Genomic DNA, 12,589 nt, shown 5'->3' with positions numbered 1-12,589 from the left:
GAAAAACCTTTTTGAACTTTAGAGGAATTTACAGCAAAACTTAAAACCGAGTTTGGGAGTTTCCTGGCAGGTTCAGTGGGTTAAGGATCCAGCATTGAGACTGCTGTGGCTGGGATCCCTGGCCTGGGAACTTCTGCATGCTGCCAGCGTGGCCAAACAAACAAAAAAACTGAATTTGACGAAAGTTCTTCTAAAGTACTGGTCTTCAACCTTCGCTGAATAACAAAAACCACCTGGGGTGATTTACTGTTACTCTTCCTATACTGTAAAAAACAGCTGATACTTAGGATGTCATCTAAGATTCTTATTTAACCAGTGTAGAGTCAGACTAAGGGATCAATATTGTATTTAAATATCTCTAGGTAGTTCTAACATACATATAAGATTGAAAATATCTGCTCAAGTTAATCTATCCATTCATCCATCTATGCTTTTTTTTTTTTTTTTTGCTTTTTAGGGCAGCAACCACAGCATATGTAGGTTCCCAGGCTAGGGGTCGAATCGGAGCTGTAGCCGCCGGCTACACCACAGCCACAGCCACACAGGATCCGAGCCGCGTCTGCAACCTACACCACAGCTCACAACAATGACGGATCCTTAACCCACTGAGCAAGGCCACGGATCGAACCCACCTCGTGGTTCCTAGTCGGATTTGTTAACCACTGAGCCACGATGGGAACTCCATCTATGCATTTTTTTAAAACTTAAAGGCCTAATTCTGAAGTTCCCTGGTGGCCTAACAGGTTAAGGATCTGGGACTGTCACTGCTGTGGCTTCAGTAATTGCTGTGGCATGGGTTCAACGCCTGGCCCAGGAAACTTCCAAATGCTAGGGACATAATCAAAAATAAAAAACAAAAGCCTAATTCCAAGAAAAGCTATTTCTTTAGGACAATATTTCAGAGAAATTTCACTTATATAGTTCCATTCAAATGACCATCACTATAAACTATCTTATTCTTTGACAAAAATGTCTGATTTAGAATCTATGAACCACTCTCTTTTAAACCACTGTCAAGAAACAATCTACAAACACCCTTCTCTAACTATACAAAAAATTATAATCAGGGATAAAAAATATTAAGGTGGAGCAAAGGTGGCTTCCACTCTTAAACATGACAAAATAACTGGTAGCAGACTAGCCCTGCCACCAAAAACTAAAAAACAAGACAGAAATACATGAAACAACTATATTTAATCATTGTTACAGGCAGAGAAATCCTGCAATTCTTTAGAGAGCACCTCTCTATCTATAGACAATTATACGATGACAGCACAGAAGGCTGGAGACCAAGCAGAGCATAGATGTCTGTCTGAGCGGAGGAGGCAGAAATCAGGGTTTGGGACTACCTGAGCTACTGTGGTGCAGTGGGTTAAGAATCTGACTGCAGCAGCTCAAGTCCCTGTGGAGGTGTGGGTTTGATTCCCCAACAAGCGTAGTGGGTTAAAGGCTCTGGCACTGCCACAGCTGCAGCACTGATTCAATCCCTGGCCCTGGAACCTCCATATGCTGTGGATGTGGCCATAAAAAATATAAAATAAAACAGGGAGTTCCTGTAGTGGCTCAGAGGTAATGAGCCCGACTGATATCCATGAGGATGCAAGTTTGATCCCTGGCCTTGCTCCATGGGTTAAGGATCCAGTGTTGCAGTGAGCTGTGGTTTAGGTCACAGACCAAGCTCTAATTTGACCCCTAGCCTGGGAACTTCCATATGCCTGCCGTGGATGCGGCCATTAAAAAACAAACAAACAAACAAAATATATATATACACACATATATATATACATACACACACACACACATAAATATAATTTTTTAAAAATTTAAAAAGTGAATTCTAGAAAAATACAATAACTAAAATGAAATAATTCACTGTAGCAAAAGAAATATGACTGAAGAAATGGTGAGTGAAAATAAATACAAATGAAAAGTTATCAAGCCTAAAGAGGGGAGAAACTAGACTAAAGGAAAATGAACATAGCTTCAGGGGCCTGTGTGACAAAATCAAAGGTCTAATACACATGTAACTAGAGTCCCAGAGGACAGTAAGAATGTGGAGAGAAATTTTTTAAATGCCTAACTTTCCAAATTTGATGAGAACTACAAACTTAAAGATACAACAAGTTCAGTCAACCATACAGAGGGTAAAAAAAAATGAAATATATACCTAAAAACATCATGGTCAAATGGTGAAGACCAATGAAACAGAGAAAAATCTTTTTTTCCTTAGGGCTGCACCTACAGCATAGGAAGTTCCCAGGCCAGGGGTCAAATCAGAGCTTCAGCTGCCAATCTACACCACAGCCACAGCAATGCCAGATCTGAGCCGTGTCTATGACCTACACCACAGCTCATGGCAATGCCAGATCCTTACTCACTAAAGGCCAGGGATCAAACCTGCATCCCCATGGATACTGGTTGGGTTCCTAACTGCTGAACAACAAAGGGAACTCACAGAGAAAAATCTTGAAAACAGTCAGAGAACAGCCAGACAACATTCAGGCAAGAACAGTAAGAATCCTATAATGAAAAACAAAGACGGCCACAATACAAAGTAATGACAGCTTCTAAATGTTGAAGAAAAAAACTGTCAATCCAGAATTCTATAAATAGTGCAAACATCCTTCTAAACTAATGATGTTCCAATGAGCAGAAACTGAGAGTGTTCACCGCCTGCAGGCCTAAAAAACAAGAAATGGTGAAGAATATTTTTTCAGGACAAAGGAACGTAAGAGATGTAGAGAAATAGTAATGGTAATAATTGGGTAAATATACAAGACTAGGCTTTTATTTTCTCCTCTCATAATTTCCATAAAAGACTAAACATTAAAAAAATTATAAGGTAAGGTTCATAATGCATTTATGAGTAAATGATATGGCATTAACAGGTTTGAGGATTTAAAACTGAATATAATAATCTTACAAAATTTTGTAAAATTAATCTGACAATAATTTTAAAATTAATCTTACAATAAATTTAAGATTATTATATTTGTGAAGTGAGAAAACAGTACACTATTTTAAGTAGGCTTTAAGTTAAAGCTGCATACCATCTGCCCTAGAGCAATCACTGAAAACAATAAAGAGGTATACCTTAAAAAGCCGAAAGTGGATGTAAGTTAAATACTAACAAAGGTTTCAACTTAAAAGATGGCTGGAAAAAAAATTTTTTTAAGGGGAGTTCCCATTGTGGCTCAAGCAGGTTACAAATCCGACTAGCATCAATGAGGATATGGGTTTGATCCCTGGCCTCGCTCTGTGGGTTAAGGATCTGGTGTTGCCATGAACTGTGGTGTAAGTCACAGACCTTCAGAGAGGCTACTGATCCTGTTGCGCCACAGGGGGAATGCCAATTTCTAAAATTTCTGTAATTCACACTGGTTGGCAGTTGATCTCTTATAATGTAATTTTTTTTTAATTGTGTCTTTCTTTTTTTTTTTTTTTTTCCTTTTTAGGGCCATACCTGTGGCATATGAAAGTACCTGGGCTAGGGGTCAAACCAGAGCTATAGCCGCTGGCCTACACGACAGCCTCAGCAACACTGGATCCTTAACCCACTGAGCAAGCCAGGGATCAAACCCACATCCTCATGTATACTAGTCAGGTTCTCAACCCACTGAGGCTCAATGGGAACTCCCAATCTTTTAAAAAATCTTTTTATCTTCTAGGAGACTAACTAGAATTTATTTATCAAACCTATAAATTCTTTTAGCTATCATACTTCTAAGAGCTCTTTCTTATTTTAATGACCTCTTGTAGAGATTGTGTCCTTAATTTGTGGCCAATACCTTGTCATATTTTTCAGAACATCATAATTTTTATTTCACATTTCCTTTGTTCTATATTATGTCCTTTCATACCCTTTCATGTGGATAGCTGTGTCAATCGGAAACATGCACAGTTGTAGTGACTAATAGTTGCTCATATAACAAGACGAATGTAGGCAGATGACAGTGTAGTTCAACAACATCAAAGTTAGAATCTCTGAGATGATCTTGGCTTTACCCTCATGAGTAAATAATGCAGCAGAGCTCCAAGTTCCACATCCAAATTCCAGGAAGGAAAATGGCGGCCACAGCTATGACCTATACTCTACGCCCCACGAGCACTATCTATCCCTTTATCAGGAAGGCAAACTTTCTGAAAATCACCCACAACACAGAACTCTGCTTGTATTTTAGGGGCATAAACTGTGGATCAGAGGTACCCCAATGCCAAGAATGCTGAGAACGGAAACACTTAGCTTTTCCAGTCTCTATATCTGAAGCCAGACAAAACAGAAAAGTTGAGAATTCTCTCAAGTTCCCGTTGCAGCTCATCAGGTTACGAACCCAACTAGTATCCTTGAGAATGTGAGTGCAATCCCTGGCCTTCCTGCTAGCTGTGGTGTAGGTTGCAAACTTGGCTCGGATCCCTCACTGCTGTGGCTGAAGTTTAGGCCAGCAGCTGCAGTTCTGATTCGACCCCTCACTGGGAAATTCCACATGCCACAGGTGTGGCCCTAAGAAGCCAAAAAAAAAAAAAGAAAAAAAGTTGAGAATTCTCAACTATCCCACAATGTTTGGCATATGACAATGGCTGCACTCAAATGTCGGATGATCCTTCCATCCATATCTATTTATATTTAAATATACTGTAAGACTGCTTAGAATCATGTATGAGACAGAGAGCAGAACTTAGAAACTATCAGGCTTTACTATAAGGTACTTTTTAATCAGAAATGGGCCTCTCCCAATTATTCACTTTCTCCAGAGAGTAAAAAGGCCTCTAATTCCAGAAAGCAAGATAGAGAAGAGTAGTGAAATGGAAAAAGGGTCACTCTGGCAATCTGGAAGCAAGTCGGGGTAAATGAAGGTCCACAGCTCAGTGCACTCATCCCCACCCTCCCTCCATCTAGCTCTATATTCCTCAAGTCCAGAGCCTCTGATCTTATTCATCCAGAGAATAAGCCAACTTTTGTGACAGACCCTGAATCACCATAGGTTTCTGGGAAATACATCAAATGGCTTCCTTTATAACTCATTTTCATGCCCTTGGGTTTTAGTCTACTAGGTCAATTACCAGATCCAACATCCATTTCCCTGATTTCCACTGGTGACTCTTCTCTCATTCCTTTTCTTTTTTTTTCTCTTTTTAGGGCTATACCTGTGGCATATGAAGTTCCTGGGCTGGGTTGAATAGGAGCTGCAGCTGCCAGCCACAGCAACAGCCACAGCCACAACCACAGCAGAGCTGAGCCTCATCTGCGACCTATATACCACAGCTTACAGAAACAATGGATTCTTAACCCACTGAGCGAGGCCATGGATCAAACCCTCCTCCTCACGGATACTAGTCAGACTCGTTTCTGCTGAGCCACAATGGGAACTCCTCTTCTCTCATTCTTGTCTTTTATAAATCTATACAGGGAGTTCCCATCATGGCTCGGCGGTAACGAATCTGACTAGTATCCACGAGGAGGCGGGTTCAATCCCTGGACTCACTCAGTGGGTTAAGGATCCGGCGTTGCCGTGAGCTGTGGTGTAGGCTGCAGACCTGGCTCGGATCTGGTGTTGCTGTGGCTGTGATGCAGGCCGGTAGCTACAGCTCTGATTTGACCTCTATCTAGCTTGGGAACTTCCATATGCCCCAGGTGTGGCGCTAAAAAAAAGACAAAAAAATAGAAAAATAAGTCTATACATGGTTTATTCATTTACTATGAACAGAATTACTAAAGGAAAGAGGGAAAACCCCATAGTTTAGCTAGAAATGATGTCATGCTTTGAGGTACAGTGTTTCATCAAGTTCTAAAGATGCTTTCCTTTTTGAAAACAACTTATGAAGTCAAAAAAAAAAACCCAAGACCTCAATAAAGTGCTTTTTTTAAAAAAAGAGAAAAAAGGAAATGTATAGGTCACAATGTTAGTAACAATAGTTAGACTGTTACTGAGCACTTACTGTGCTAAGCACTTTACAGGTACAATTCTCAGTTCAATCTTCAAAGCCACCTTTACAAAGCTGGTACTATGTTTTCTCCATTTGAAAGATATATATGCACACAAACCAGAGTTCATTATCTGCATCACTAAACTATGTAGCAATCACCTTAAAAAAAGAGGACCCCAAACTCTATAACTTTAGAGTATTTAAATTGAGAATGATTATGGAATAAAGCTAAATTTTTTTCTTTTCTTTTTTTTTGGTTTTTAGGGCCGAGCCTGCGGAATATGGAAGTTCCTGGGCTAGGGGTGGAAACGGAGCTACAGCTGCTGGCCTACTCTACAGCCACAGCAACATGGGATCTGAGCCACATCTTCAACCTACACCACAGCTCACAGCAACGCCAGATCCTTAACCCACTGAGTGAGGCCAGGGATTGACCCCATATCCTCATGGATAACAGAAGTGTTCATTTCTACTGTGCCACAATAGGATCTCTGAAGCTAAATTTTGTTTGTTTTTTGTTTGTTTGTTTTGTATTTTAGGACCGCATTTGTGGCATATGGAAGCTCCCAGGCTAGGGGTCGAATCAGAGATACAGCTGCTAGCCTATACCACAGCCTCAGCAACGTGGGATCCAAGCTACATCTGCAATCTACACCACAGCTCACGGCAACCCTGGATCCCCAACCCACTGAGTAAAGTCAACTATGGAATCCACATCCTCATGGATACTAGGATACTAGTCAGATTCGTTTCCCCTGAGCCATGACAGGAACTCCCGAAGCTAAATTTTAATCAAAGAAAAATGCACATCCTTTGAATAAGGTCAAGATTCAACGTAAGAATCTAAGAAAGTACAACAAAATCAAGCCAAAGAAAGAATAAAAAGAGAACTGCGAGGATTAGAATACCTTTTAAAAAAACAGAATAAATGATTTCAAATACTAGAGAACTAAAATTACCAATAAAAGACTCAAATCTATGGCTAGGCTAATAAAGAATATGGAAACGAATTCAGCTATTCAACATTATAAACAAGAAGGAGATATAACCACAGATTTTTGTAAAATTTCTAAGCGAATATGTTTTTAAAATCTCTACTAAATAGATGATTTTCTAAGAAAATATTAATTATCACAATTGGATGAGTGACTCAAGAAGTGGTGGGAAACCCAAACTGATCAACAAGCATGTGAGAAACTGAGCCCCTAAAGAACTACTCGTAAAAGGCCTTAAGTCCAGACAGGAAAATGGGGTGGGTAAGACAGAACAAAAGTGTTAGGGAAGACAACACACAGAAGTGAACTGGCTTTAAGGTTAACTGGTTGTCCTGACACTGTTCTGTAAGTTAAGAAACAGCATTTGTAAAGGCAGACAAGTTTTAAACGGGGTTTCCTACTGTAAGAGTGGAAATAGGAGATAGCAGATTATGTAGTAAAGAATTTAATCTTGCCCAAAGAGAGGTCTGGCCTTTGCCCTCAGCTGCTGGGCAGGCATCTCTAAGTCCTTGAAATATACTGCCTGATAAAAGTATCTTTGTTTACTTGGGGCCTCAGGCCACATGTTAATGATATTATTTATAGTAGGGTCTTGGGGTTAAACAAATATCAACTCAACTTCAGGAGGGGCTGGGGCAGATCAGTCACATGGACAGTGAACTACATCTACATGACAGATTCCAATAAAAATTCTTGACAACAAGACTCCAATCAACACAACCACCCAAAAGACAGTCATTTCTGAACAGGGGCCCAAACAAAGCATGCCATTCTGAACTGAAAAAAACAGTCTCTCTCCTGATGCTTTTAAGCCCCTATGATCCACACACACAGACATGATTTAGGAAGTGTCAGCAACACATACTCATGCAGATTCAAACTTATGGCAAAAATCTCTGAGTACCGGAGTTCCCGTCGTGGCACAGTGGTTAACGAATCCGACTAGGAACCATGAGGTTGCGGGTTCGATCCCCGCCCTTGCTCAGTGGGTTAACGATCTTGCGTTGCCGTGAGCTGTGGTGTGGGTCACAGACGCGGCTTGGATCCCGTGTTGCTGTGGCTCTGGCGTAAGCTGGTGGCTACAGCTCCGATTAGACCCTTAGCCTGGGAACCTCCTTGTGCCGCAGGAGTGGCCCAAGAAATGGCAAAAAGACAAAAAGAAAAACAAAACCTCTGAGTGCCATTCAGCAGAGATCCACCAGGATTTGGGACTGGAAAATTTCTGGAATGACATGATAAAATATGTCATTTAGAGGAAAATTACTAGCTTGATATTGGATATTGATTAAGTTTGACTCTGACTGAAAGACATAAAATAACCCTGAAACCTGAAATACTCAGTCTTAGGTGATGGAAGAACACTCTAATAAGGAAGACAGGACCCAAAAAAGTTCCACATAAATAGAGATGGTTTATGAAGAAACATGAAACGAGGAGGATGCAAATAAGTATTTATTGTATTTATGAGCAGGTAGTTGGCCTCTTTTCCCCTAAATATGACTTTAGAACCACCCGAGGAGCTGCTGAATGCTGTATGATCACATAGGTGGTGCTGTATAAACAGCTCTCTCTGTTAGCCAACAAAGGGCTGCTTGGTTTACAGATGGCAGTTCCAAGGTGAACAGAGAGCATCCTGCAGAGTTTTTTTGAGTTTTTTGTTTTGGTTTGGTTTTTGTCTTTTTAGGGCTGCACGCATTGCATATGGAAGCTCCCCCCCAGGCTAGGGGTCTAATCAGAGCTGTAGCAGCCTGCCTACACCACAGCCATGGCAACACCGGATCTGAGCCAAGTCTGCAACCTACACCACAGCTAGTGGCAATGCCAGATCCTTAACCTTCTGAACAGGGCCAGGGATCAAACCCACCTCCTCATGGATACTAGTTAGGTTCTTTACCTCTGAGCCACAAGGGGAAGTCTAAGAGCTTCCTGTTTAGAAGACCACTCTAATTGAAGTAGGTAATAACAAATTGTATCAATGAGCTGGACTGCCTGCTGTTATCCCTCCCCCCGCCTTGGACGTTTACTGAACTCTGTTGGTGTCAGCAGAGAGGGTAGTCTTGAGGTCCGTTTCCTGACTTTGTACAGATGGTATAGAGAAAGAGTCTGGAAAGACTCAAAAATGGATATGCTATACTGAACACTTTAAACTCTGACTATGCGGTATCAATGAAAGGTGTCTTTAAAGGGGGTGGGGTGGGGCACAATCATATGTTAGCCAAATGACACTGGCAACAATGCAGACAGAATGAATTTGACAAGATACAACCCCAAGTAGGGAGACAAACTGTAAATCTGCTGTAGTACCAGGACTCTAGCCTTTTGAGTCCAATGACATTGGTTCTGTAAAGTCCATTTAGGAAAATTATAAAACGTGAGCTAAAGAAAAGAGAGGAACATTTAAGATATAAGCAGGACGTGGATATAAGTGGTAAAGGAACGTGGTGAAGGAAAAGGAAGGTCAGATTGTAGTTAAACTTGGAGAGAGGGGTGGTTGAAGCTATTCTTTTACAGGAAAAAAGATGCCATGTTCCTATTCTTTTTGCCTTGCACCATCAATTTAAAAAGCCACAAAGATCTAACTTCAGCTGTGAGAAAGTAATTTAATTTGTTACTGAGATTGATTACAAGATAAGGGTATGATGTGGCCCTGAGGTGAAGGCATCTATAAGATGAGTCACCACAAGTAAAAATTAAGCCAATTTGCAGGTAAAATGAAACATTCTATAAAAAAGGATAAAGAAGTTTAAAGTAGCATTTGCTGCTATACAAAGGTTACAGTGAGAGGTGCCTTGAAAAAGAAAAAAGAACATTACCTTTATGTGGTCAAGTTTGAGAGATTCCATACATAGACTGTATCCTATATTCCAAAGACCACATGGAAGAAAAAGAGCACATGGGCAAAAAATAGGTCTGGAGTCCCAACAGCCTATGTTCAAATCCTGGATCTACCACTTATAGTGAAACCCCATATAGGTTACTAAATATTTCTCTGAGTAGGCTCGCTCATCTCTAATACAGTCAAGACACCAGTACCAACACTTCATGGGTAGCTGGTGTGAATTAAATCAACATGCAGCATTCAGAAAAGTGCCTGGCACAAACTACAGATGCAATAATTGTCACTGACTAGAATTAATGTATCCCCCCCCCAAGAGGATTCTAATGAATTCCAATGACTCTAACAAACTAAAAGCTCTAAGACATTCTACAGTTTAAAATACACATTTAAGGAGTTCCTACTGTAGCACAGCAGGTTAAGGACCTGGTGTTGTTGCAGCTGTGGCATAGGGAGAAGCTTCGGTGTAGGTAGCAGCTGTGGTTTGGATTCAATACCTGGGCCAGGAACTTCCATGTGCTGTGGATATGGCCAAAAAAACCCAACAACAGCAACACATTTAAGTATGGTTAGTCCAACTTAACAACTGACTAGAAATTTCAATAGTTCCAGAACATTTAGATGTAACAGGCTGGTGATAGGTGAATACTATTGTATTCTGACGGTAAAAGCTATATACTAATGAATTAGTAACTATGCTTACTTAGATGCTTGTAACTCCAAACTGTATATCTAACATGAAATCAGTGTATTTATGCTTTGATGTTAAATTCAGTATCAGTTGAAATATTAATTGGGTATCAATTGAAATATTAATTTTTAAGATGATCGTCCATAACCTAAATACTATAGTACACTTGAAAAAAAGTGTATCTGAACCAGAGACATTGCACATAAAGAAATAATACAAGTCCATTTTTGCAAACCAAGTCCATACACTGATACATTTTCAATATCATAAGACAATTGAATATGAATATTAAAATCTATAAAAATTTATAAAAAAAAATCTTTCTCCAAGAAATAAAATACAGGAAACAATTTTTTTTTTTTTTTTTCTTTTTAAGGCTGCCCCCGTGGCATATGGAAGTTCCCAGGCTAAGTTAAGTTGGAGCTGCAGCTGCAGGCCTACACCACAGCCACAGCAACCTGGGATCCAAGCCACATCTGTGACCACAGCTCACCGCAACGCTGGATCCCCAAACCACTGAGCAAGGCCAGGGATCAAACCCACATCATCATGGATACCAGTCAGATTCGTTTCCAGTGTGCCACAATGGAACTCCCAGGAAATTGAAAATTTTTAAATGCTAACAAAACTATGGGAAATATTCGCCTTAAGAAAAATAATTAGTTTTATAAGAACTTTTAAAAATATTTCTTGAAAAAGCAATTATGACTTCTATACCTATGTTCTTTGTGTTCCAATAGCTGACAGTCTCTACATGTCAGTCTATCACATGTTTCACAGAAAAGTTTCAACTGCTCTTGTTTGTGTACAGGGCAGAAGACAGGGCGCTGACCAGATGCTCCAACAGACTCTGTAATAAAATAAAACATACATTTTTAAACTAAACAAAATTTTTGTCTAACTTTTAAAATTCGTACTGATATTGGTATCAAAAGCTTATAAAAACAAGTAGAAATGCTCTAGGGACCAAAGAGGGAGATTAATAGTAATCATTAAAATTGCTTCTAACTTACCTGAGACATCTTCCTTCTTCCTGATCAAGTGATCTTTAGTGAATTTTACTCTTTGATGTGCTTCAATACATGTCTTACACAGCCATTCTCCACATTCTACACAAAAGCCAACTGCACTTGCATTGTCTTCACAACTAGTACATACCTAAAGGAGAAAATAAATACTAATCCACATTAAATTTACAAAATAACAGATGCACAAAATAAAAAGATGAAAACTTTCACATTTGCTCTCAAATATACTAATTCACAGTAACAGAACAAAATTATTGTTATCCATTTATCTTCGACAAAATCCTTTCCCTTCCAGATCAAACATTCAGGCAGGTAAAAGCCTAAATCTCAGAAAACAAAATCTACACAAGATTACAATTTTTAAGTTATGACTTTTCATCTCATTTGTCCAGGTCTGATGAGGGTACAAAATAAAGACATCCTTCATTTTCAATTTGAAAGATGAAACTAAGGCATACTACCCTAAATTATGTAACAATCCAAATATGTGTTTCTTATAATTTACATTTTGCTATCAAGATAGGAATATAAAGAAAAATTGAGAAGCATACCTGTTCTGATTTCTCATCAGAACTGCTAGGAGCTTCAGATGTATCTTTCACAAAATAATTATCCACAAGGTCTATCTGTCTGCATTCTTGGCGGCATACTGGGCACCGTATCACACCAACTACAACACAAAACAACATTAAAAAAAATATTCTTCAAGAAAAAAATAAGGAAATTGTGCACAATGCCTACAGAAACTACTCATTGATATAGATCAAAGGCAAGAACAAAGAAATGAGGACTGAGCTGAGTAAAATATCTTATTCCATTGAGGAAAAATGATAACCTATTTAAGAGAAAATAAGCATTAATATGAAAAAAAATTTAAGGTTCTTCTTTATTACAATATGTGGTTGGCTGAATAATGGCCCCAAAAGATATCCAGGTCTTAATCCTTAGAAAACTATGTCACCTTATACAGCAAAAAGGATTTTACAGATGTGATTAAATTAAGGCTCTTGAGATGGGAATGCTGTCCTGGATTATTTGATAGGCTCTAAGTGTCATCACAGGTGGATATTAAGAGGGACGTAGAAGAAGATTAGACTACAGAAGAGAAGGCAAT

The 12,589-nt window shown here is 39.4% G+C and overlaps 1 protein-coding gene and 1 long non-coding RNA gene across 6 annotated transcripts in view; both read right to left on the bottom strand.

The window, feature by feature from the left end:
- TRIM33 (tripartite motif containing 33) overlaps nt 1-12,589 on the bottom strand; it is a 133,156-nt gene that overhangs the window by 56,128 nt on the left and 64,439 nt on the right. For all 5 annotated transcript variants that reach the window (XR_014844458.1, XR_014844459.1, XM_085023530.1 and 2 more), the window contains 3 exons: nt 12,027-12,145; nt 11,461-11,605; nt 11,165-11,297 (listed from right to left, as the gene is read on the bottom strand). Coding sequence is in view for 2 of the 5 variants with exons in the window: in XM_021090006.2 (XP_020945665.1) it covers nt 11,165-11,297; nt 11,461-11,605; nt 12,027-12,145 (397 nt within the window). In the remaining 3 variants the exon portion in view is untranslated. The remainder of the gene's footprint in view (nt 1-11,164; nt 11,298-11,460; nt 11,606-12,026; nt 12,146-12,589) is intronic.
- On the bottom strand, nt 3,480-6,338 carry LOC146404186 (uncharacterized). Its single transcript, XR_014844552.1, has 2 exons — nt 5,585-6,338; nt 3,480-5,399 (listed from the first exon to the last, which is right to left on the bottom strand). It is a non-coding gene; the product is annotated as an uncharacterized LOC146404186 (long non-coding RNA).

This window comes from Sus scrofa, chromosome 4 (genome assembly GCF_054392235.1).
Source record: "Sus scrofa isolate SSC_HxYL_T2T_F1_AM1 chromosome 4, Sscrofa_HxYL_maternal_Yorkshire_Landrace_v2.0, whole genome shotgun sequence".
NCBI lineage: Eukaryota > Metazoa > Chordata > Mammalia > Artiodactyla > Suidae > Sus > Sus scrofa.
The sequence above is the reverse complement of the archived record's forward strand: the minus strand, read 5'-3'. Positions and strand labels throughout refer to the sequence as shown.